The 19348-nt window shown below is 41.7% G+C and overlaps 5 protein-coding genes across 9 annotated transcripts; 2 read left to right on the top strand and 3 right to left on the bottom strand.

Annotated features, from left to right (window-relative positions):
- Nucleotides 1–811: 811 nt before the first annotated feature.
- On the top strand, nucleotides 812–3771 carry LOC128257151 (uncharacterized). The gene is made up of 2 exons (XM_052988016.1): nucleotides 812–1618; nucleotides 3015–3771. Exons 1-2 carry the CDS (start codon nucleotides 860–862, stop codon nucleotides 3693–3695), a joined length of 1440 nt encoding a protein of 479 aa, XP_052843976.1. The 5' UTR covers nucleotides 812–859; the 3' UTR covers nucleotides 3696–3771.
- A 287-nt stretch (nucleotides 3772–4058) lies between these two features.
- LOC128257015 (uncharacterized) lies at nucleotides 4059–5551 on the bottom strand. Its single transcript, XM_052987808.1, has one exon. It carries the CDS (start codon nucleotides 5501–5503, stop codon nucleotides 4187–4189), a length of 1317 nt encoding a protein of 438 aa, XP_052843768.1. The 5' UTR covers nucleotides 5504–5551; the 3' UTR covers nucleotides 4059–4186.
- A 1083-nt stretch (nucleotides 5552–6634) lies between these two features.
- On the top strand, nucleotides 6635–7903 carry LOC128257026 (alcohol dehydrogenase). Its single transcript, XM_052987825.1, has 4 exons — nucleotides 6635–6809; nucleotides 6866–7093; nucleotides 7157–7330; nucleotides 7537–7903. The coding sequence occupies exons 1-4, from the start codon at nucleotides 6717–6719 to the stop codon at nucleotides 7819–7821; spliced, it is 780 nt and encodes a 259-aa protein (XP_052843785.1). The 5' UTR covers nucleotides 6635–6716; the 3' UTR covers nucleotides 7822–7903.
- Nucleotides 7904–9757: 1854 nt separating this feature from the next.
- LOC128257009 (roquin-1) lies at nucleotides 9758–16160 on the bottom strand. Of its 3 annotated transcripts, none has more exons than XM_052987800.1 (4): nucleotides 16033–16160; nucleotides 14549–14711; nucleotides 12265–14484; nucleotides 9758–12036 (listed from the first exon to the last, which is right to left on the bottom strand). In XM_052987800.1, the coding sequence occupies exons 2-4, from the start codon at nucleotides 14708–14710 to the stop codon at nucleotides 11890–11892; spliced, it is 2529 nt and encodes an 842-aa protein (XP_052843760.1). In that variant the 5' UTR covers nucleotide 14711; nucleotides 16033–16160; the 3' UTR covers nucleotides 9758–11889. The 3 variants fall into 3 exon arrangements, with proteins under 3 accessions (XP_052843760.1, XP_052843761.1, XP_052843762.1); XM_052987801.1 differs by having other exon boundaries at nucleotides 9758–12039; nucleotides 12271–14484; XM_052987802.1 differs by having other exon boundaries at nucleotides 12271–14484.
- Nucleotides 16161–16645: 485 nt separating this feature from the next.
- Nucleotides 16646–19324, bottom strand: LOC128257657 (1-acyl-sn-glycerol-3-phosphate acyltransferase delta). Of its 3 annotated transcripts, none has more exons than XM_052988754.1 (5): nucleotides 19218–19324; nucleotides 18283–18454; nucleotides 17528–18060; nucleotides 16927–17284; nucleotides 16646–16864 (listed from the first exon to the last, which is right to left on the bottom strand). In XM_052988754.1, exons 2-5 carry the CDS (start codon nucleotides 18446–18448, stop codon nucleotides 16791–16793), a joined length of 1131 nt encoding a protein of 376 aa, XP_052844714.1. In that variant the 5' UTR covers nucleotides 18449–18454; nucleotides 19218–19324; the 3' UTR covers nucleotides 16646–16790. The 3 variants fall into 3 exon arrangements, with proteins under 3 accessions (XP_052844714.1, XP_052844712.1, XP_052844713.1); XM_052988752.1 differs by lacking the exon at nucleotides 19218–19324 and adding an exon at nucleotides 19058–19211; XM_052988753.1 differs by lacking the exon at nucleotides 19218–19324 and adding an exon at nucleotides 18506–18524.
- Between the last annotated feature and the right edge of the window lie 24 nt (nucleotides 19325–19348).

Here is a 19348-nt window from a genome sequence, read left to right as displayed (position 1 = left end):
TGGCAGGCAGCGATTGCTCCTCCAGCGAGGGAGGAGATGCCTCTCCCTCCCTCGATTGAGCCCACTCCAGCCTTGGCCACAATTAAACCAAATTGACACCGCCTTCACGAGGAGGCGATCCCCGAAAAGGGGGAGTGAAAGGCGGAGCTGCAATGCCCGTTAACGACACAAGTGGACAAGACATCACGATCGCCTCGTTTGCATTGAAGTGCATCTGATGGACACATATGGAGAAAAATTAATAATAATATTTTAACAATACTGTTAAATTATACTGCCAAAACGTTACTGATCTGGTAAATGCTTAAACTATCTTGTCATAGAGCATAAAACAAAATTGAAACATATTGGGCTTAAATAATTTTAAAAATGTATAATTTGTTCAGAATACTATTTACTTTTTATTTAAAAAAAAATTAATCCATTAAAATCATTTGTCAAATTAAAATTCGTATAATTTTTAAACATTATATCTATAATTATTAAATGATTATTATTTAAATATATTAAAACCTATTGTTTTTTAAACAATTGTCTAATTGCAATTCGATTTTTTCAGCATGCAGTAAATAAAGCTACAAAACTATACCTAAGCTAGATTTCAACGCCAATAATTTGATTAAATGATACATTTGGGTATTTGTAAAATTTTTAAAATATATTTTTTTACAGTGCTAAAGAATAGTACAATCCGCAGGGACAGCGGGAGCTGACCGCCAAGAACCTCGACCAAAACCAGACCTAGAACTCGCACAAGAACCTGCTGGGTATAAAAGGATGCAGAGCTAGGCTCAGAACCAACAGTCACGAGTGATCTTACGAGCAAGACTCACCTGCAGGAATCCTTGATTGTAGAGCCATGAAGTATCCACTTTTGTTATTGGGCAGCCTGAGTTTGGCCCACGGACTGGCCCTGTACTATCCGTATGCGTACAGCGCCGAGGGAACCGCCGTGTTCACTCCCACCCAGCGGCAGTACATCGCCAAGGATCGGTTTGGCCAGTACGCCTTTGGCTACTCGGAACCGCTGTCCAGCAAGCAGGAGACCCATACGCTGGATGGAACCACCAGGGGAACCTATAGCTACGTGGATGCTGAGGGAAAACTGCAGACCGTTAACTATTTGGCCGATAACGATGGTTTCCATGTGGCAGCCACCAATCTGCCAAAGGCAGTAGTTCCCCAGGAGTCGATTGGCATTGGGCCAAGGAGTGCGTCGCAACCGGTGGAACATCCCGTGGAGCATCCCGTTGTGGTGACACATCCTGTAGTCTCACATCCTGTTGGCCAGCATCCAGTTGAAGTTCATCACCCAACTCCAGTGGAGAGTGGCCGCAGTGCCCAGCCAGAGGTACACCATCCAGTGGAGCACCACCAGCACTCCGTACCCGTATCCGGATCTTCTGTAGGACATGTCCAATTGACGCATCCCGTTGCCGATACCGTGGAAGTGGCGGCGGCCAAATCTCTGCACCTGAAACGCGTCGAGGATGAGGGAGTGCGCAACCAGCTATTGGGCAAAGTTCCAATCCCAGTGGCCCGCAGCCACCATGTGGTGGTTCCGGCTCCTGTCTACGGGTACACCATTCCCCGGTACTACACCTCTGGTTTCTACTACTGAGGCGATGCACTCTGCGCCCGGTTTGGATGATTATTAAAATGAATTTTGAATTTAAATAAAAAATTGTCAATCAGTCTGAAGCGGTTTGTGTTTTGGTCTTCAATGGGATATTTTTGGCAATTTTATAATCGCAATTTATTTAAATTTATTTTATTTATTTTTTGATAATCTTTTATGTTTTAGCCTAAAAGTGCCTATTAATTTTGTTAAAGCAGTTAGCTTTCTTCATAATATCAATTAGTTTTTAAACTGTTGCTAATTTCTGTTGCTAATATTAAACTCTTGGTTTCGAAATAACTTTTATGAAGTTAATTTTTTCCTGAGCATGTGAATCCGATTAAAGTTAACCCCAGCCAGCAGCATAACCCCAGGACCGGAACCCGCTCACTCGGACCCTGTCCTACCTCAACCTTTTGGCCCCAGTCCAACCCATCACATACCGCACACAGCATAAACTCTTCATAAACGTAAGGCGAATTTTGATTTCAATTAAATTTAATAGCAGCATAAACAACCGCAAAGGCAACAACCGAAATAACTTAAACTGGAAATGGTAGCCGGCATGTCCTATAGCCCAACCCGGTTCCTTGACCCCTCTTCGACAATTCCAGGCATACACTGAGAGAAACGTATGCTAAGCTACTAAAGCAAATCACTAACATTATACAAAAATTTTAAATTAAACTTTATGCTTAAATGTTTGTAATAGATATACACCAAAACGTTACATTATGTATTTTGTTGGCAATATAAAAAAAAAGTCTCAAAAAAATGTAGAAAATCATTTACTTTGTATTTTATAATCAACGTATTTTTCCAAGCACTCAATAAGAAAGACCCACTTTAGGTTGTGCCCAAGCTTCTTTCCTGTGCGTTTAGTTTTTCTCAGTGCACATCCAGACCCACAGAAAAGCAGCCTGATTAAGTTCTTGCATTGTGGCATTGCGGAACGTTGTTGGTTGTCTCCGAACATGTCCACATCCGATACCGATACAATACGATACGACACGATACTATATGTGTTGGGTGCCCCTGCCGCAGATGAAAACAAATTGCGGCTTTTGTGCTCAAATTTATGCTGAACTTGTTGAAATCGAAATCGACAAAATATTTATGTACGAAAATGTGAGGAAGCAGAAGCAGAGGAAGAGGAAGAGGAAAAAGGAAAAAGGAAAAAGGAACAATAATCCAGGCTGGTGGAATATGAAAGTAAAAACCCAACCGGACGACCTTCCTGAGAACGCACGAAATTGTACATTTTTGGCAGTAGGCGCCGCCTATAAAAGGCAGAATCCCAAAACGATCCCAGCACAGAGTTCTCTAGAGCGAGTACTAGTCGACCACACTAGCAGCGCCTTTAAAAAAAAAAAAGATTCCCTCTTAAAACAAAATATATACTTATAAAGATACACCGCTTGAGAAGATGCAGCTCCTCAATCTTTGCCTGATTTTCACCACCATTGTTTTGGCTGCCGGATCACCGACCTTGGAGTATGGGGCACCACCAAGTTCGGATACAATAAGTCAGTACCACACCCAGGATGAGCATGGTCAGTATGCGTATGGCTACATGGCTCCACTCTACTCCAAGCACGAAACGCGTACCTTGGATGGTGTGATCCGTGGAACCTTCTCCTATGTGGATGCCCATGGTGAAACTCAGACTGTGGACTATGTGGCCGATGCCGAGGGTTTCCATGTGACCTCCAGTCTGCCAAATCAGCAGGCCAATCAGGAAACACCGGAGGTGGCAGCCCTCCGGGCTCAGCATCTGGAAGCCCACAACCAGGCCAAATTGAGGTTGGCCGGAGACTCCTCCGTCGGTCCTCAGCCCGTTCAGGATACTCCCGAGGTGGCTGCCGCCAAAGTGTCATTCTTCAAGCGTTTCGAAGCCGAGAAGCTGCGCAACCAATTGCTCGCCGAGAAGAAGGTCGCGGTGATAGCACCTCCATCTCCCACTGCCGTTCGCTCCCAGCCAGTATATATCTATCAGCCCACCACAGGATTCGTCTACAACTATCACACTAAGTCCCAAGCTCAAGTTCCCTCCAGAAACTACCTGCCAGTGGCCTAATCCTGAAATTTCACTTCTTTGTAAAATTCTGTTAATTGTTGAGCAATAAATGATGCAAATTGGAAATTAAAAATAATATATGTATTTTAAATTCTTTCTTATATTTACAAAAAAAAGTAAACAATGCAAGTTTACTAACCATTTGTTCAACTATTTCCTTCACTATAAAGCTAAGTATTATTTTATTGTTTCTACAATCTATGATTTTTATCCGAATTTGGACTTCACTTAATGATGACCTTAAAATTACTGCAATTAGTTTCTTCTAAGAATCATAAAAGAAACTGTCTTTCAGTAGATTTAACTGGTTTAAAATACTCAGATTGATTCATTTAATCTTAACCCACACGTGGAAGATAAAAAGAGAATTTAATTTGGCACAATGGTGCTCTGTCTTGCATTTATTCTTAGGAAACACATCAAAGTTACACTTCATTCTGTTCCACAATCATGAGTCGGCCTTGATCCATCTCCACAACACGTAGCCTTAATCAATTGCGTTTGCTCACCAACAAGCTGCGACTGAGGGCCACTGGACGCAGGGTTCTCAGCTCCGTGGGCGTGGTCACACTGTACTTGGTGCTGGGCGAAACCAGGGTGTAGTAGGCACCGATCGGCACACGGAGATCACTGTTGTCCAAACGATCCTCGAGCAGTTTCTCGGTACTGGCCAAGTCTCCTAGCTTCAGATAGCTGCTGGAACTGAGATCGGACAGGGAATAGATGGTTCGCAGGCGCAGATCATTGGCATCGCCATCGGAGGAGCTAGGCAGTTGAAGAAGCTGTGAGCTTTGGCGATCGATTTGGCGATCATTTTCACGGTTGGTATTCGATTCCCGAAGGGTTTCCTGGTTTCGGGACTGATCTTGTCGTTGATTTTGCCGGGACTCTTGATCTTCTCGCTGATCTTGGCGACGATCATCTCGCTGGTCCTGACGTTGATCTTCCCGCTGATCTTGTCGCCGATCTTCTCGCTGATCTTGGCGGCGATCATCTCGCTGATCTTGGCGGCGATCATCTCGCTGATCTTGGCGGCGATCATCTCGCTGATCTTGGCGGCGATCATCTCGCTGATCTTGTCGCCTATCTTCTCGCTGATCCTGTCTTCGATCTTCTCGCTGATCTTGTCGTCGATCATCTGGTTGCTTCTGCCTTTGATCCAGTCTTTGCTCCTGCCTCTGCTCCTGTCTCTGATCCTGTCGGATTTCCTGATCCTGATCTTCCCTGTTCCTGATCGGATTGCCAGATCGCTGACGATCGGCCAGCATGGCTGAGAGCTCAGCTCGAACTCTCTCCAAGATCGCAGCATCCTCATCGGTCAGGCTCTGCTCCCCCGACTGCTGATCCTCGCCGTTGTTTCTTGTCTGACCCTGTTGCTGTCGTCTGTCCGCCTCCTCGCGCAAACTGGTCGTTAAAGCCTTCTCCCGCGCATCCCTCAGAGCATTTAGGTGGGACAGACGAGCCTGCTGCACTTCCTCCGTATCTGTTACTGGCAATGGAGCCCTGCCCTCATCCACTGGAGCTTGGGGTTGGTTACTCGCCTCGGCCTTGAAACCCTGAATGCCATTTGCCTCATATCGAACAGTCTGTAGTTTGCCATCGGCATCCACGTAGGAGTAGAATCCCCGGGAGGTGCCATCTCGGGAGGAGTATTCCGCCCTGGCCGCGTTGTCGTCACTATAGCCGTAGGAGTAGAAGGCTCTGGCCGTGTCCTGCTCCTGGTAGCCACTACTTGGCCTTTGAGGCAAACCAGCAGCCGAAACTAGGGCTAAAAGCCCGGCCAGAATCGTCCAAGTGAAGCAGTGCATCCTCTTCTTCTGATTGCTCTTATGGAACTGATGCTGCAGTGGCACGTCGGTGGGTGTTTTATACCACCTGTGGGTGATGGTAACTCGAGGCGACACCCACCATCCACCATCCACCACCCAGCACAGAGTCTGCACAATGACCTCGAAATCCGCAAGTCGATACGCCGCGATCTGATTGGTGTCGATTTGCTTTTGGGGCCTCTGGTTCGCTACCGCACGGATGTTGCAATAGTGAACTTAATATTGAGACACGGATCCAATGGTTACGCAATTGGGCGGCACTTCCAGCAGAGATCTGCGTCCCCACGGATGTGGCAACCGCAACCTGGATTCGGGCGGAAAACAAATGGGGGAAATAGATTTGTTCGCATTTATGGGATAAACAGTCATATTCGATTACTTGCTGGCTTCATTAACGCATGGCTGACACAGATATGTGAAGTGCATAGATATGGTAAGTGGCCCATTGAGAGTATTGTAAATATCCGTATTTAGTTGAATATATATACTTTTATACCTAATCGGTTAGGATTTTGTCACTTTTTAGAAGGTTTAGAAAGGATCTTAATTGAATGTTATTCATCTAAATGAGAGATAGTTACATTTAATTCATTAAATTCTATTTAATTCAATAAAAAGGCATTTATAATCTTCATATCTTAGTAAAAAAGCACTTGTCACTGTAGTTGTTTGTAATTGAGCAACCTCGGAGAGAGGTGTGCGTTTATCAAAACTTTGAAGTCGTGCTATTCATATGCGCAGTAACACTAACTTTTATCATATGTACGTATATTAATTAGCATCAGTGCTGCTGTTTTAACAAATAGGCAGATCAACAATAAACAAACATTCATAATTAATATTTTTATTTAATTATGAGCAACAAGGAATTCTTGTGATAATCAAGAAAATTTAAATATGACTTATGTCTCAAAAATCTAAATCAAACACGAATATTATGTGCTTAAAATTTAGCAGCGTGAAGTTTTAAATATCTAAAAAAAAGTCATATTGTCAGCACTATTAAGCTTAAATAGTTATAATTGAGAGCAATATTGCCCAAAAAGCTTCGTTTAAACGAGAACGGAGAGCAGAATCACTTTTCAGATTATATGGGCAATGGTTCGAAAACTCTGACGATGATCAGTTTGCCACTTGGCGCCGACTGAATTGCACGGAATCGTTTAGAGTAAGTTAATTTCAACAGTGCGACATGGATTTGGCCGGCAAAAATGTGGTTTACCTTGGCGGATTCGGCGGCATAGGCCAGAAATGTGTGCAAGAACTTCTGCAGCGGCAAATAAAGGTGGGTCTAATACCGCAAACAGCAACAAAATGTACCCCAATTAATGTCTTCATTAGTCACTGGCCATATTTGATTTGGTTGAGAATGCCGCTATTTTGGCTGAGTGGAAAAACAATAATCCCAACACGGATATTTTCTACCAAAAAGTGGACATCACACAGAAGTCGGATATCGAGACGGCTTATAAGGAAACTGCCCAGAGAGTGGGTCACTTTGATGTGGTGGTCAATGGCAGTGGACTAATGAACGATCGCCTGATCGAACTGACAATTCAAATCAATCTGGTAAGGGAGTCGTAAAGCTTATTTCCCTTAAAAAGAGCTTTATTTATTTATCTTTTCTCAAAGCTGGGAGTTATCAACAGCACTTTGACCGCCTTGGAGTACATGGACAAGGCCAAAGGTGGAAGAGGTGGACTCATTGTAAATATATCCTCGGTGGCCGGACTGCAGCCCACGGCTCTAATGGCCATTTATTCGGCGGCCAAGTCAGGTGTTACCACTTTTACCAGGGCAATGGCTGTAAGTACTATATTTCAATTTTTCGGTGTTTTATATTCCCTATAAACTAATTATATTTCACAAGTTTTAAATCCATTATAGTGTTTTTTAAAATAATTTTTAATTTAGTTTGCAAGCTATTTGGGAAAAAATAATAAAATACCAAAAAATGTAATTTAAATTTAGTTCAAGAATAAATTTGTAACATTATTTCAACCCTTTTTTAGAACCCCATTTACTACGCTCACTCTGGCGTTGGCTTTATTACCATCTGTCCGGGATTCACGGATACTGGACTTTTGGATGATATTGACAACAAGACGACCTTCACCTACGAAACACCCATGCTGGCCATGTTCAATAAGGTTAAACGACAGAGGCCAGAGGACTGTGCCAGCAATTTAGTGCGGGCCATCGAGACGGCCAAAAATGGAGCAGTTCTAATGCTGGAGACGGGTGAAACTCAAGAGGTGGATATGCCAGACTTGTGGAAGCCTCAGTTTGAAGATTAATTATGCATTGTTATTGTATACATATAAGTATTCTCTTACGGTTCGTTGGTCATTTTAAAATAAATGTTATTTATAAATTTAATCAAGTTTGTTTTATACTTAATAAGGCCACATGGACCGCAAAACAGATTAGATTGCCATGAAGCCAGTACGAAATAAAGTCATATTAAATGGGTGACTCAATTTCGTTTATGTTTTAATTAATAACATTTCGAACAATGACACTGAGTAGTCTTTTTCCTGAAGAAATTAGCACAAGAAACATTAATTATCTCGAGATAGACCTCCTTATCTACATATAAAGTTTAGATGAGCTGGTTATCTTAGTGGATTCGACGGTTAGTCCAGAAATGCCAGAGCATTATCTGGATAGTTGGTTACTATTAAATTGTTTTAATAAGGTAACAAAACCATTTCTATACTTAGCAAGCCCACAATAACCGCAAGAACAGATCGCATTGCCAAGCAATCAGAACCAAATCAAGTCATATCAAATTAAGTTGTAGAATTTGATTAAGTTTCTTTTATTTAAATTTCAGGCATACACACACAAAATTGAGTTTGGTTTTAGTTTTCTTATGTTTTTTGGTTTTCCATATCTAACATTTACAATGAATTTTGAAGATAAATATACATATTCAGCACATCCAAGAACATACATTATCGATTAACATTCCACAAAACTAGAAGAGATGTTGGGGTTCGGTAATCCGAAACTTTTGATACCCTAGAAAAGAGTTTTCGAACTTCCGTGGGTTAAAAGGAAAAGTTTCCAAGCATTATGAAAGTATAACGATTAGAGCTGGGAAAACAGACAAACATAGGAACTAATTCAAACTAGAGCTATGAATTTTCAAGCTGCCAGCAGCGATTTAATGGAAAAAGAATATTTTAGCAATAGGAATTCTGATAGTTATAGGTGTGGCATAAAGATGAAATATCTTCCTTTCTGGGATATCATAAACATGGACATAGACCCAAAAGTATTCTGGGGATCGGTTAAAGGGTAGAAAGCACGTCTTCCGTTTGATAGGGAGGGTAGGTATAGCTTTTCCGTAGAATGCATGTAAAATACAATCTCTGCTTACATAGTTCTATGATACAATATACGTCTCTCGGATTCATTCTTCCAGTTGTGGGTGGTGTGTGTATTTAGATACATTATTATACTCGTTTATAGTTAGTTTTAATTAGCATTTAATATAAAGACATTTGTTCGTTCCCATTGAACTGGGATTAGTTTCGCATGTTAACTGTAAATTTCACATCATCACAATTCAAGGATCTTCAACTTATAAATTACACCAAAAAACAGCAACGATTCGTTTGCAGTGTCGTGACCTTTGACCTTACAGGGAGCTTACTCAGTTGAGCTTCGACATTTGGGATGGGTTGCACGGTTCAAATTGAGAGTATTGTATTGTATTGTCCTCGCCATAACACATTTGATGCGCTGAAAGAGAGTTCCCTGGCTATCTACTTATTCGATTGCAGTGTGCAGTGCTATGAAGGATGTTATTGGGTGGTGGTGGTTTGACAAGCGGTCTCCTGGCAGGTTTTCATAGACTTATCGGATCTGAGCTACTGCAAAGTCGTCTGTACGTATCTATATTCGACCTTGGTCGTTTAACATCATCACTAACCCTAAGTTGAGGAACAGAAGCGCCTATTAACATACCGTATTTTACGTTTATCTTCTTAAGTTAAGCGGATTGTCTGTATCTAGTTGTGTTAACTATAGGATCTCGTATTGTATTCCATTAAATTTCCTATCTGGTGGTTGCTGTTGATGTTCTTAGTTCCTTATTCTTTGCTGGTGGTTATATTTTAAGTTTCTCGGTTGCTTTCTTCTTTGCTTTTCAACGCTTTGATATGTTTCGCACATTATCTTTCATCTCGAACTTAAAATAATGGTTGAAATAAAAACCAAAACAACTAAAAGTTTTGTGAAAATTTATTTGTAAATAAAATAAATAATTTTTTTTTTTTTGCATATTTTTTTTCCACTTTGATTAACAGAACTCGAAATTTGCTTAGGGTAGAAACATTGAGTGATAATACCAAAAATACATTTAATTAACATATGTATAAATATATATGCATTTAAATAAGTGTGTGTAATTAGAAAATGTCTGTGTGTATGTGTGAATTGCTCGGCACGATCTGTACAAAAAAAGAGCCTCGGTCAGTTTTGAAGTTTTGAAGTTTTGGAGTTTTGGGGATTTGGCGGGTTGCTGGACTGATTGTAAATTATAAAGTTACAAAACTCAACTCAACAAATACGTTATTATGAACTGAACCCATTGGGTTTAAGCTAAAAAAAACTTCACCACAGCCAAAGGTCGGGCGGAGAACGCTTAATCTGGATCTGAACCTGGATCGGGACTTAAGTACGCAGATAAACGCCTCTCCTCCCAGCCTTCTTCTATATTTTCACATTTCACAGGAGACAAATAGATTGAAGAAATCTCAATTACCTCCCCTGTTGCGCTTCTATACATTGAATGCTTTAGTTTCTGAGTAATAGGAAATTACATTTAAATGTATGTTTTTTTGTTTGTTTTAAAATTGCTTCGATCAATTTTAACTAGCTCACAACTGAACACATATTCCCCGGGGGGCGGGGAATATATTATTACATGGATTCTACTACACACACGGCATCGAAACTCGTTAACAATAAATATATTTGTAAAGATATATATGTTATATTCTTCTATGATCAAGCGCAGTAATATATAAGGTTCCTGATTTTATCGCTTAACAAATACAAGTTACAAAATCTTTCATTTTTGCTTCAAATCAAAATGATGTACAAAGTCTTGAAAGCAAAACGCGGGCTCAACTGACATTAATATATAATATTAATAATAGAGCGCACAAATTGGTTAGTTTCTAGATATAAATATAAATTTATATTTGCATTGAGTAGGTATGTGTAAATGTTCTCAAAGCCCTGACTGACATTTAACTTTCTCTTCGTCACTTTTTTTCTGTACTTTACTTTTCTCACAGTTTACAAAAAGGGAGAAGGGGACGTGATTTTAATTTATTTTCAATAAATTTAATAATATATAGTACAATAGTTAACAACATCGCACAATAGCGTTATTAAAATTTCTTTAAGAAATATAAACATTCATTTCACACACATACAAATGATCGTTCGTGTCCTGTGGCTCAGTGTGTATGCGTGTTAGTGTATGTGTGTGATTGTGTTTTGAGGGCGAAAGGATGTTGAGGTCCTTTCAGCCCTGCTGATTTTTGTATATATAAAAATAGCGTTTTGAAATAGTTAATAATTAAAAAAAATATATATGTTTATATCTATGTATACAGCGTTACACAATCAATCAAAATTTGATCACAAATAATCAGGGGGATGATAAACACACTATTTTGGATAGAAATTTGAGTTTTACTTAGATCTCGAAGTCTTGTGATCATGATTCAGTTAATTAGTGCACAGTTTCTACTTCATCTGAGAAAATTGCTTTAAAATCTTTTCTGCTATTCAAATCTGGATGTTTCCATATCTCATCCCTCTTGATCACCATTTTTTCTACGGGGGATTTCTACGGTTCGTATTTATAGCAGATCTACAAGTCTGAGCTGAACTCTAGGCTAGACACAAAGTTTTACGATCTAAGTTGAGTTAGTTTTTGCTTGCTTTTTTGTTTTTTCAATTGCTAGACACAATCCCCGAATTTGAAACATAACACGAACATGGTCAAAACACATTTCCACAAAATTTGAACAATGAACTAAGTAGACAATTATTTAATAGATTCTAATAGACGGTACCCAACCCAGTTGATGTTTTTCTTTGTTTTGGCTCCGATCCAATAACGGATCAGTCGGATCAGTTGGATCAGTTGGATCAGTTTTAACTACAATTACATTTGAAATTCTACCAAAGTTTGAACTGTGCGGTACAAACCTCTAACGATGTGTAAAATGATTGCATTATACATATTCACTTCCCTCCCACTCGGTCTATATAAACACCTATATAGAAATATCCTCTGGCTGAGTGAGCCAACTGCTCTTGGCTGCTGCTGCTGGCAGTTAGTCCACCTTGATCCCACTGTCATCGGGATCGACGATGTCCACCAGGTTCTTCTCCAGCTGCAGCATCATCCCGCTGTCGATGCCGCCCTCGAAGCTATCCTCCGACATCAGCTGTGGCTTTCTGCCCCACATCGGTTGCTGCAGCTGCTGTTTTATGGCAAGATAATAGATAGATAATAGATTAAAAAAGTGATAGTAAGTACTTAGTACTTCCGGTGTTTAATGACAGCTCTAAAAGAACTCGGCTATCCATTAGAACTTAGGGTGTGCTTGTTACCAAGCCTTTTAACCATAAAGCGAACAGACAGATATAGAAAACAAGTTAAATATTCACACCCCTGATTACTGGGCAATAAAAAGTTAAGTAACCACACCTACCTTATTGGCATTGAAGTTATCGTTCCTGTCGCTCTTGTAGCCACCATATCCCAGGTCACTATCGTTCTCCAGCACCCAGTTGTTCCAATTGCTGCCCGTGCTGCTCTTGGGACAAATGGGACCATAGCGACTTAGCATGGAGGAGCCGGTGGGCACATCAAATGTGGACGCATCGTCATCCAATATGGAATCCGAACGCACAAAGTTCGCCGACTCTTTACCCGAATTGTTCCAGAACAGCAGCGGTGAGCTATGGTTATTGTTATTGTTGTGGGAGCTGCTATTGTTGTTGTTTTTGTTGTTGCTATTGTGATTGTTGTTGGTACGCCGGAACAGAGGCAGTGCATCCACATCGCTGTCCGGGGCTCTGTCCAGATCTATGTTAACACTATTCGGCGGTTTCTTTTCATAAAATGAGGTATCAGCTGTTGCGGCTAAAATCGACAACGGTCGGCTGGGATTCGGCTTGCTGGACGGTGGCTGCTGCTGTGCGGGATGCTGTGACGGATGCTGCTGCTGCTGCTGAGCGAGGTAGGCATGATCCCATGGGTTGCCCAGATGGAAGACATCCCCGGTGCCACCGGGCAGCATAAAGCCCTTGTGCAGGTTGCTGTTCACACTAAAGTTCGGTGGGTTGGCATTGCGTTGTGGTGGAGCTCCCGGATTGGATTGGTATTCCCTGGGCGCGGGATTCCGCTGCTGACCAACGCCGTAGCCGGTGAAGCGAGGATCATAGCGGCCGGGCACTATGAGTCGTGCAATGGGACTGTGATGCGAGGGATGGAGTAGCGGTGGTGGCGGCTGTTGTGGCGGCAATCCTCCTCCTGGCGACAGACCCAAACTGGGCTCCAGATAGCCCCTGGGTGAGCCCATATAGTGCATGGGCGACATGGGCAGCATGGGCGGCACTCCCAGCGCTTGTCCATCCTGCTCTCCCAGCGGCTTCTTGAGGGCTCCTCCGACCATGGTTGGCGGTCCTTGCAGGGCCAGCGGTGTCTTCAAATGCTTGCCACGATTGCGGGCCCGATAGCGCTCTACCTCCTCCTGGGAGTGGGCGAAGGTGCAGCTGGCACCTCGGGGACACACCCTGCGCACATTCAAATCCCTGCACAGGCTGATCTTGTACTTGGGATTGCTATTGGCTGTGCCACCACTGCCACCGCCGCTGAGGCCGTCCTGTGCCTTGCGAACGCCGTGGTGCTGAAGAAAGTTCACCAGTCCCACGACCGAGTGACGGACTGCATCCAGGGCCTCGGCCAAATCCGACCAGGGAGCCACCTCCGCACAGGGATCGATGTTGGCCAGGTACTTGAGGTGGTGATGCAGACTGGCCAGCTTGGCAGGATCACTGGTGCGCTGCAGCGCGATAACCAACTCCTGAACCGATTGGGCAAAGGAACTGGGCGTTTGCAGCTTGTCGATGATGCTCTGCATGTGGCTCTTGTGCATCACGTCGCCGTACAGCAGGGAAGACCATTGTTCCGGGGCAATGCGCAGACCCGCCTCGGTTGCAATCTGGACGATCTGGGCATCGTGCTCGCGGCGCAGGGCATCGTAGGTGCGAAACTCCTCTTTGAGCTGCATCAGCGATGAGTCTGCCTCGCGTTTGGACACCTTGAAGCAGCTGGCTCGGTAGAGTAGCTGCACCACATGTCCGATACTCGTCTTGGAGGCCTGTGGAAACTGCGGTTCCAATCGCTGCACCACGAACATGACCAGCACTTTGCGCGACAACGCAGATCCCTCCTCCAGCGCCAGGAGCACCAGTTTGAGTACCTCCTCCTGCATTGCCGGTCCCAGAAACTGGCATCCTCTCGTCCGCACCGCCGCCCACAGGTTTGAGCTCAGCTGCTGGGGATTCTGGTGCTGCAGGATCAGCTCGGTGACTGTGCGTTCGCCAAGGGATCTGGCCGCCCGGAGTGCCCTTACCCGTCCCTCCTCCTCCATCAGCTGGCAGTTGACCAGGGTGACCAGTTTCCGTTGCATGGGTCGAGTTAGCAGATTGCCATTGCCGTTCAGGTTGAGGAAGGACTTCAAGTGCAGGGCCAGCTCCTCGATGCACTGCTGACCCAGGTGGTAGCACTTGAGATGCTCCGGCTCCAGCTTCTGCACACTGGGCGGTGGTGGTCCCAGCTCCAGGAGCTCCGAATCCTTGACCAGCTGGAGCAAGGCATGGTTAACGGGCAGATTGTCGATCTCGCTGACAATCACGGTCTGTAAAATAGGTTTTACACCATGTAGAATACAAGATTAAGCAATGGTAAATAGCAAAACTCACCTGATCGAAGGGACACTGCCGGTTGTAGAGGGTCGTCAGGCATAGCTTGCAGATGGTGTGCCCGCAGCCCAGACTGACCGGGCATCGCTGGCTGGCCGCGAATTCATTGCAGCAGATGGGACAGTTCAGAAAATCTGTCCATGAGGGAGCCTGAATCGGCATGCTGTGGATATAGCAACCATGAAAACATCAATTAAGATGATTAAGTCAAAATAAAAGTAAGATCAACTGCGGATAACGAAGTTCGGCATACTCTTGGCAGGCATCTTGAGGATATTATTATCATAACTATAGAAAGTATTTAAAGAAATGACTAATTTTGAATATCCACTTTTTTAAACTTGTTCTTTTCTTCATGCAAATAAAACAATACTTATAACTTTATTTCTGTTCTGTAATTCGAGGAACTTTTTATCGGGGATTAGCTGATAAGAACTTTATTAGACCTCAACTGTATATCTTAAAATTTTTTTTTAATATTATTTAAATAAAACCTCTTATTAATTAAGTTATTAAATCAAAAAGTTGCTAATGCACCAAAATTTCTGTTATATTCAAGCAGCAACGATAAAAAATGTAAGATGTAAAATGTAATCAAAATAGATTGTAACTTAATATTATTGACGTCCGAAAGTAGGAAAAAGCTACAATTTTTAAGATTTATCCTTCTATTGGATTTGATTGAATTCAGCCCTAATATGGAAAACTTGCGTTAGATATAAACAAAACTTCTAAATCTTTGAGGAAGAATACCTCAAAGAACAAACGTGAAATTGGTAAATACATGGCCGAAAAATGGATGGTGTTACAGAAGTGATGTAAAAATACAAGTGACGTGAGTCAAGGTAGAGTTATTTTCCATTTACAACGATCAAAAAGTGGCACAGTAAAAAAAAGTTTCGCTTTCGTCTTTTTCTTCTTCTTCTTGCAATAGCCCCAACGTCAGCTGTCGCTTACACACACACATGCACACCTGCACACACACACACTCTCTATTTGATGTTGGTGTGTGGGGGCATTTGTACACGCATGCAAGTATATCTGTATGTATATAGCGCATATATATGCCCAAGTTGCACTTCCTGGAGAACTTTTTTGAGGGTTTAAGGACATGGAAGGATCGGTTAAGATCCTTTCGAGCCCATCAGAGAGCCAATCACACACACAGGCGAACCTTTTTAATGGGAAACACAAACGTAACTCGCTTTCAACGTCATCAGCCATCCGCTTTCTTTTAAGACGCGAACAAAGGGCAATATCGGCTAGAAATCTACGCGATTTGTGGTCCTCGGACCTCCTAATTGGGTTTTCAATACTTCGGGCTCGTCCTTGAACGCCAGCTATCCCCCAGGAAAAACACTGAACTCCACAAAACTCTCTCCCAAGCGTTTTTTTTCGTTACGTTTCACTTTTCACTCTGCCCGCAATTTACGATCGAAAGTCACTCGAAAGCCGATTTCGGCACTGGCGATGCACTGACTCACCTTCAAAATGCACATATTATTGCATTAAAGGTACGAAAATATGTTTTTTAATTTTCATTTGATTTTTTTTGTAAAAAATTGGGAAGTTGCAATCAGTATTAGAGGTGGAACCAACATCGATGTCATCGATGTTTTCAAAACATCGGCTATCGATGTTTGGCCGGGCAATATCGATTATTTTTGGCTCAGCTGATTGCGATTGGTCGTTATCGTAAATGCATTGACTATCAACATTTAAAAGTTTCTTTTAGCGGGATTTTTTTGTATTTATTGAATAGAGCATTTATAAACTAAACATATCTTAAACGTCTAGGCTTAACTAAAAAATCTTCTTCAAAACTTAATTTATTATTTATTCTAGGTTTTTGTGATTGTATTCTAATTAGCACTTCGTGAATAAGAAATCTTTTAAAATGCCCTATTATAAAATTTAATGGCGATGTTTGCATTAATGTAGTCAACTATTACCTAATGCTATTATCTTGAACTACACTGTAGACGCTTGTAATGCGATTTGAGCTGGTGATGTAATTAATCCGATTAAATTTACATCACACGTCTACAACCCAGAAACTACTGATACCTTTAACCAGGAAATACAAGGCAAAAACAATCCATTTAAAATTCTTTTATTCAGTTATCTTTGTACATTTGACATAGTGTACATTATTTCTAGGGTTTTCCAGTCGGGTAATAATTACATGTAACTCATCTCATTTAAAAATGTCACCGAGTTGCAAAAACTCTGGGATAAGAATCTATTTCTTAACGCCATAAGCAGAACCCTTGCTAATCTTCGAGGCGTTAACAGCGTATTCCATGAGGCCATAAACTAAAAACAAATGATAACAAAATGAAATACAAATTCAATGAGATTACATTTTTTTTACTTACATCCTCCCAGAACGGATAAAACCGTGATAAAACCAATCCAGTTGCCCACAACCAGGGCGCTGATCAAATAGTGCAAAATGCACAGGACACAAAAACTAGCCCAGCCCAAAAAGTTAAGCAAGGTGGCTAAACGCGGCTTGAAGATCTTCTCGGGAACCTCCTTTTCTCCAGAAGCCTTGAAGAAGCTACCGGTTTCGTGGAAGCTGTCGATGATCTTATCCTTCTCTACAAAAAAGTTCTGCATCCAGGCGGCGGCTTCCTTCTCACCCTCCGGAACCTTGTCCAGTGGCACTCGACGAATAAACATGTACGGCTCAACGGGTTCTCCATTTAACTGGGACAGCGTGGTGGGTCTTGTCTAGAATAAAATAAATCTAAATTTTAACACAATGATTTACACTTTAAGGCGTTCATATATGGGTTCAATTTGATAATTTTTTCTACTTTCTCTAACCTAGAACTAGGACAAAAATAGTATCATTATAAATATTTAAATGTAACCATTTAAATTCCATTAATTTAACTTAGTATATATAGAAAGATCTAAAATTAAGTTATTTTAAAATGTATTTTTTCCCTTTTGAGTTTTGAAAAGCCTCACCTCAGCATTTCGCTTGAAAGCGAGATTGATGTCGTAGATGGCAGGACAGACGCCTCGCATGGTTGGCAGACTGGTGGTGAATCCCTTGGTGCGCGGAATCAAATGGTGCTTCAGGATGGGAAGACCTCGTTCCTGGGCGAATTTCACGGACAACTCGTGCTTGGCCTTAGTGAATCGAGTGCCTTCGGCATTGAGGAGCAACCAAACTGGGTCCGGGTAGGAATAGACCTCCTTTAGCTGCGTTTTGATCACCACCTTGTCCTTCTCGAAATCGCGGTCCAGAAAGATGAATTCGGCCATCCACCAGACCCATCCTAACACGGGAATATAGCGAAGCATCTTCTTGGCAAAGGCTTTGGTTCCTCCCAGAACTCCCAGTTTGTCGGTAATCATCCAGATGGTCAACCAGTCAATCTCGTACGTGTGGTTCATTAGCATAAATGCATGCTCCTTGCCAAAGAACTTCTCATCCTCGGGGTCGATATACACCCTTAATTTACTGCCAGCATACCACTCAGCCACACAGACCAGAACTAAAATGGGGAACATTTTGAAAACATTTAAGTATTTATTAATTGTTATTTCAATATTTACAATTCCGATTTCTATAAGGAAATGTGAAAAAAGACGACGTAACGGTAATGACCTTATCAGGACAAAAAAATGCGCCGGAAATGTCATGAAAAACTAAACACTATCTGAAATTGTATTCCTAACCTAATGATAATGGTGAATTTGACTTTTCTAATACTTACTGCAGTAGAACGAGTAGTGCAGGTAGTACATAAGACTCCGGGAAAGGCGTTTGTCAAAGGGCCTCACAAAAATGATCAGCAGAAGCTGGCCAATGTTGATGATAAAGCCGGCTGTGAAGAATGTCACGGCGATCAGCAACCGCCCCAATCCCCTAAGATGCGACATCCTAAGCTAAAAATAAGCACATTTAAATAAAATCAATCAATTAAGGTCGACTATTACATAAACACATCGAATTTCCTGTCTGCAATGCAGTTAATAAATATGTCCAGCGCGCGATATCAACCTAATTATGGCAGCACTAAAACTTTGCTCCCGATGTGTCATGAAAAAATGGAATTGCTTAAATTATAGTACCGTAAACGCACACTTGAAAAACTCACTGTATCAGTACAGTAAGCACTCTATTATGTGTCCACTAATAAACTTTACTTATTACTCTGTATCTTACATTTTTGGATTTCCATTGATAAGATTATATATACATATGTATATCTGTAAGACGAATTAATAAACCAATACCGAGAAATAATAAAATAACAGCCACAAATTCACAATAATATTCAATTTTTTTTGTAAAATATTCGCAAAATTTAAAGTGATATAGAAAAACTTGTTTAGAGTTTTTGGTTTGAATTTGGTTTTTAATAAGTAACCGTTAAAACTTCCGCAATAGACCTTTTAAATTTGTACTTGATATACATATATAGCTTTTTTCACTTTCAGTTTTCGATATAATACTGTTCTGCTTTTCACTAACACAAACACACTTACCAATCTTTGCGGAACCTTAACAATTTAGAGAACTTGTTTTACCAACCAGCTGAAATCAACTGAATGAAATTGACTGTTTTCTAAGCGCCCGGGCCCCTAGAGATATAGATCTGCGTCGATAATACACCCCAGGAACCTATAAACTAACACTATTAACCACCTGTTATCAGTGAAACCAGGGAAACCAGGCTGACTACTTATCTCCAAATAAATGAGGTTGTACTATGCAGCCAAGGACAAGCAGTCGAACTAGCGGAACGTGTGCGCTGCTTCTGATCATTACAACTGATA

The sequence above is a fragment of the Drosophila gunungcola genome (genome assembly GCF_025200985.1).
Source record: "Drosophila gunungcola strain Sukarami chromosome 3L unlocalized genomic scaffold, Dgunungcola_SK_2 000002F, whole genome shotgun sequence".
In the NCBI taxonomy this organism is placed as follows: Eukaryota; Metazoa; Arthropoda; class Insecta; order Diptera; family Drosophilidae; genus Drosophila; species Drosophila gunungcola.
Note: the sequence above shows the minus strand (reverse complement) of the source record. Positions and strands in the feature narration are given on the sequence as shown.

Bases quoted from the DNA above. Each gene is read 5' to 3' on its own strand.
- LOC128257009 (XM_052987800.1), bottom strand. From the start codon at position 14,710: ATGCCGATTCAGGCTCCCTCATGGACAGATTTTCTGAACTGTCCCATC. The intron at 14,485-14,548 runs GTGAGTTTTGCT...CCTATTTTACAG, and splicing joins GGCAGTGTCCCTTCGATCAG to ACCGTGATTGTCAGCGAGAT. The intron at 12,037-12,264 runs GTGGTTACTTAA...ATAAAACAGCAG, and splicing joins TCAATGCCAATAAGGTAGGT to CTGCAGCAACCGATGTGGGG.
- LOC128257015 (XM_052987808.1), bottom strand. From the start codon at position 5,503: ATGCACTGCTTCACTTGGACGATTCTGGCCGGGCTTTTAGCCCTAGTT.
- LOC128257026 (XM_052987825.1), top strand. From the start codon at position 6,717: ATGGATTTGGCCGGCAAAAATGTGGTTTACCTTGGCGGATTCGGCGGC. The intron at 6,810-6,865 runs GTGGGTCTAATA...TGTCTTCATTAG, and splicing joins TTCTGCAGCGGCAAATAAAG to TCACTGGCCATATTTGATTT. The intron at 7,094-7,156 runs GTAAGGGAGTCG...CTTTTCTCAAAG, and splicing joins TGACAATTCAAATCAATCTG to CTGGGAGTTATCAACAGCAC.
- LOC128257657 (XM_052988754.1), bottom strand. From the start codon at position 18,448: ATGTCGCATCTTAGGGGATTGGGGCGGTTGCTGATCGCCGTGACATTC. The intron at 18,061-18,282 runs GTAAGTATTAGA...TCCCCATTTTAG, and splicing joins GCACTACTCGTTCTACTGCA to TTCTGGTCTGTGTGGCTGAG. The intron at 16,865-16,926 runs GTAAGTAAAAAA...ATTTGTTTTTAG, and splicing joins TTTATCCGTTCTGGGAGGAT to TTTATGGCCTCATGGAATAC.
- LOC128257151 (XM_052988016.1), top strand. From the start codon at position 860: ATGAAGTATCCACTTTTGTTATTGGGCAGCCTGAGTTTGGCCCACGGA. The intron at 1,619-3,014 runs TGAGGCGATGCA...TAAAACAAAATA, and splicing joins ACACCTCTGGTTTCTACTAC to TATACTTATAAAGATACACC.